At 35.3% G+C, this 2,500-nt stretch overlaps 1 protein-coding gene across 1 annotated transcript in view; it reads right to left on the bottom strand.

The window, feature by feature from the left end:
- LOC144965569 (polycystin-1-like protein 1) overlaps positions 1–2,500 on the bottom strand; it is a 156,153-nt gene that overhangs the window by 1,329 nt on the left and 152,324 nt on the right. The window contains exons 37-38 of the mRNA XM_078901052.1: positions 1,830–2,017; positions 1–966 (exon numbers count right to left, since the gene is read on the bottom strand). The exon at positions 1–966 is cut by the window's left edge and continues 1,329 nt beyond it. Coding sequence (XP_078757178.1) covers positions 1–966; positions 1,830–2,017 — 1,154 coding nt within the window. The remainder of the gene's footprint in view (positions 967–1,829; positions 2,018–2,500) is intronic.

Here is a 2,500-nt window from a genome sequence, read left to right as displayed (position 1 = left end):
TTATGCCCTCCTAACCCAGCCTCTTGTTCAGATCCAGAACTCGATTCGGCTGCTGTCCATTCACCTCCTACTAAATCAAGGGGTCTGACCTTATGGGGAGATAAATTTATTGCATTGTGCGTGAAGGTTGGTCTTGGAGGAAGGTCTAATCTCTTACCAATCATCTTGGGAGTGTCCAGTCGTGTATCTAGACCAGATTGGCCAGAGGAAGAGTCTGTCCGTTTGTGCCCTCTCTCTCCCTCGGATGAGCTCTGGGGACTAATATTCCCTGAGGACATTTTGTGAGACAGGAGAATGAATGTTTGGTCCTTCTCAACATCTGCAGAAATATCCCCAGACCTTGGCTGCGCTATCTTTTTTAGAATGGAGGTTGCTGTACTAGGCGCTATTGGACGCAGATTTGCATCTTTTTTGACAAACCTGTCAAAGGCCATAAGCTCTTTTTTACCCTTGACACTTGAATGCCTGTTCACTAACATTTTTGTTTGCACGTTAGTATTGTCAATATCTCTTTCTATAATGCAGCCCTGTCTCGCTTTCTTAGATCCATATGGTGATGTTTCAAAGATACCCGTGGTATCTCGAGCAGGCACTTTTAAACTTTGGCTTCTTTTAAGAGATTTGGTATTCATGGCTGGACCTGTGGAATTGACCTTCATCAATGCTTTCATTTCACCATCAGGGAAGAATTCTGGTGATTTGACCTCTGTTAGCCTTTTAGGCGAATGTAGTTTTACATGGCTGTTATCAGAAGCATTTAATTGTTTGTTACCAATTTTGTTATTGGGAGCTTTGTGTACTAAACTGGGCGGTGTATCTTTTGTTTCACGATGTAAAGTTGATGATATTATTTTGGGGGATTCCAATTTAAGTTTTGTCTGTGGATACAAGGCTGCAAGATCAAGTTCATTTGTCTCCTGTCGCTGTTTTTGAAGTTGTTGGAAAATTTCAAACTCGAGCTTCGACCTGAAATAAATGAGGAATTCAAATAAAGAGAGATCAGATTATATTTTGTATAACAAATTGATAGAGTTATGAGAAAACATTCCTTGGGTCAAAATAGACATTCTCCATTTTAATGAATACATTTATTTTACAAATTCTTTTTTGACTATTAACTTTTCAATTATTGAAGATATCTTAATTCTAGTCTGAGATAAAGTGATTTGAAGGTGCACGAGTAGCGAAAGTTAAAAATGAGAAACACATGTTTTAAATAAAACCCTGAATTTTTCCATGAACAAAAACAAACCAGTTAATACTATTCTTATTTTTCAATTTAATGAAGTAATAGTTAACAAAATTTTAAGATAAGAACTTACATTAATTTGCCATCCTGACTTTTCTTAGATCATCGATATTAACGATTTAAAACAGCAATAGATGTTACAAAGTAATAAATGACAAGCCTTTATACCTTTAGAATTCATTTGAAATCCCCCTAATAAATAAGAATTTTGATGATTTATCGAAACATTGTGCCATATTCAGAATTCCACACCTGTTATGCTATAATGACTGGTTGATTGATTGATTATTCCTTTTAATTCCACCCGGAGCACAGGGCGTCCACCACAGATCTCCATCCACGAGGCTATAGTATCGCTTTGATTTTGAGCAAAGTAATCAAAACATTTTGATAGGCCCCACTTTTATTCTGAACAATACGCATTACGTCTCAGAATAACGAAATCGTGTTGTCATTCTTTATACAATGATGATAAGATTTGGATTTCACGATCTCAATGATTTACATAGCACACCTTAATGAACATTTCAAAATGATAATCAACAAAGTAAGACTTTGCCGACAAATAAAAACAACTAACCTAAGCTCGTGTTCTTCTTCCTCTGACAAGATATTGGCACCGAAACTGTCTAGTTTGAGCAACTGGGCGAGGTAAGGTTCATTGGAACATAGTTTATCCTCAATTCGATGGACTCTGTCTTCAAGTCGATTGGCGTCTAAAATATCACATTCCTCACTGCCCACATAGGTTTGTATATTGTGAAGTTCCTGGTGAACAACAAAATGTATCATCAATACATCAATGATTGTTCATAATGTTCGTTTAAAAAATAACAGTCACAAAACACACAATAGGAAATAATAAAAGATGGAATAACACAACAAAAAAACAAAACAAAAACAAAACAAAAAAAACAACAAAAAAAACAAACTAATGCGAATCAAGGTAATGAGAAATAAAAGACAAATGATGGGAAGGATTCACGCCTGTTTTCCATTCTAATTGATCAGTAAATTTAAAGTTGTAAGCTGTTGAATTGTCTCTGCTTTATTCTTACTGTTTTCATCTTCCTTCATTATCCACCATGCTTTCAAACCAATCTTCCAATTCATTGTATTTATCGTACAGTAAAACATCGAACAATTTGAAATTTCAAACGAAAATTGCAAATAACATTAATGAGTTAAAAAATGTATTGACAAAGAACTTGTCGACCTGAGATATGTATACGATTAAGTGATTGTATATGC

Source organism: Berghia stephanieae, chromosome 2 (assembly GCF_034508935.2).
Source record: "Berghia stephanieae isolate SIO BIC M18660-M18661 chromosome 2, UCSD_Bste_1.3, whole genome shotgun sequence".
Classification (NCBI taxonomy): Eukaryota; Metazoa; Mollusca; class Gastropoda; order Nudibranchia; family Aeolidiidae; genus Berghia; species Berghia stephanieae.
This window is presented reverse-complemented; position numbering and strand designations above follow the sequence as displayed.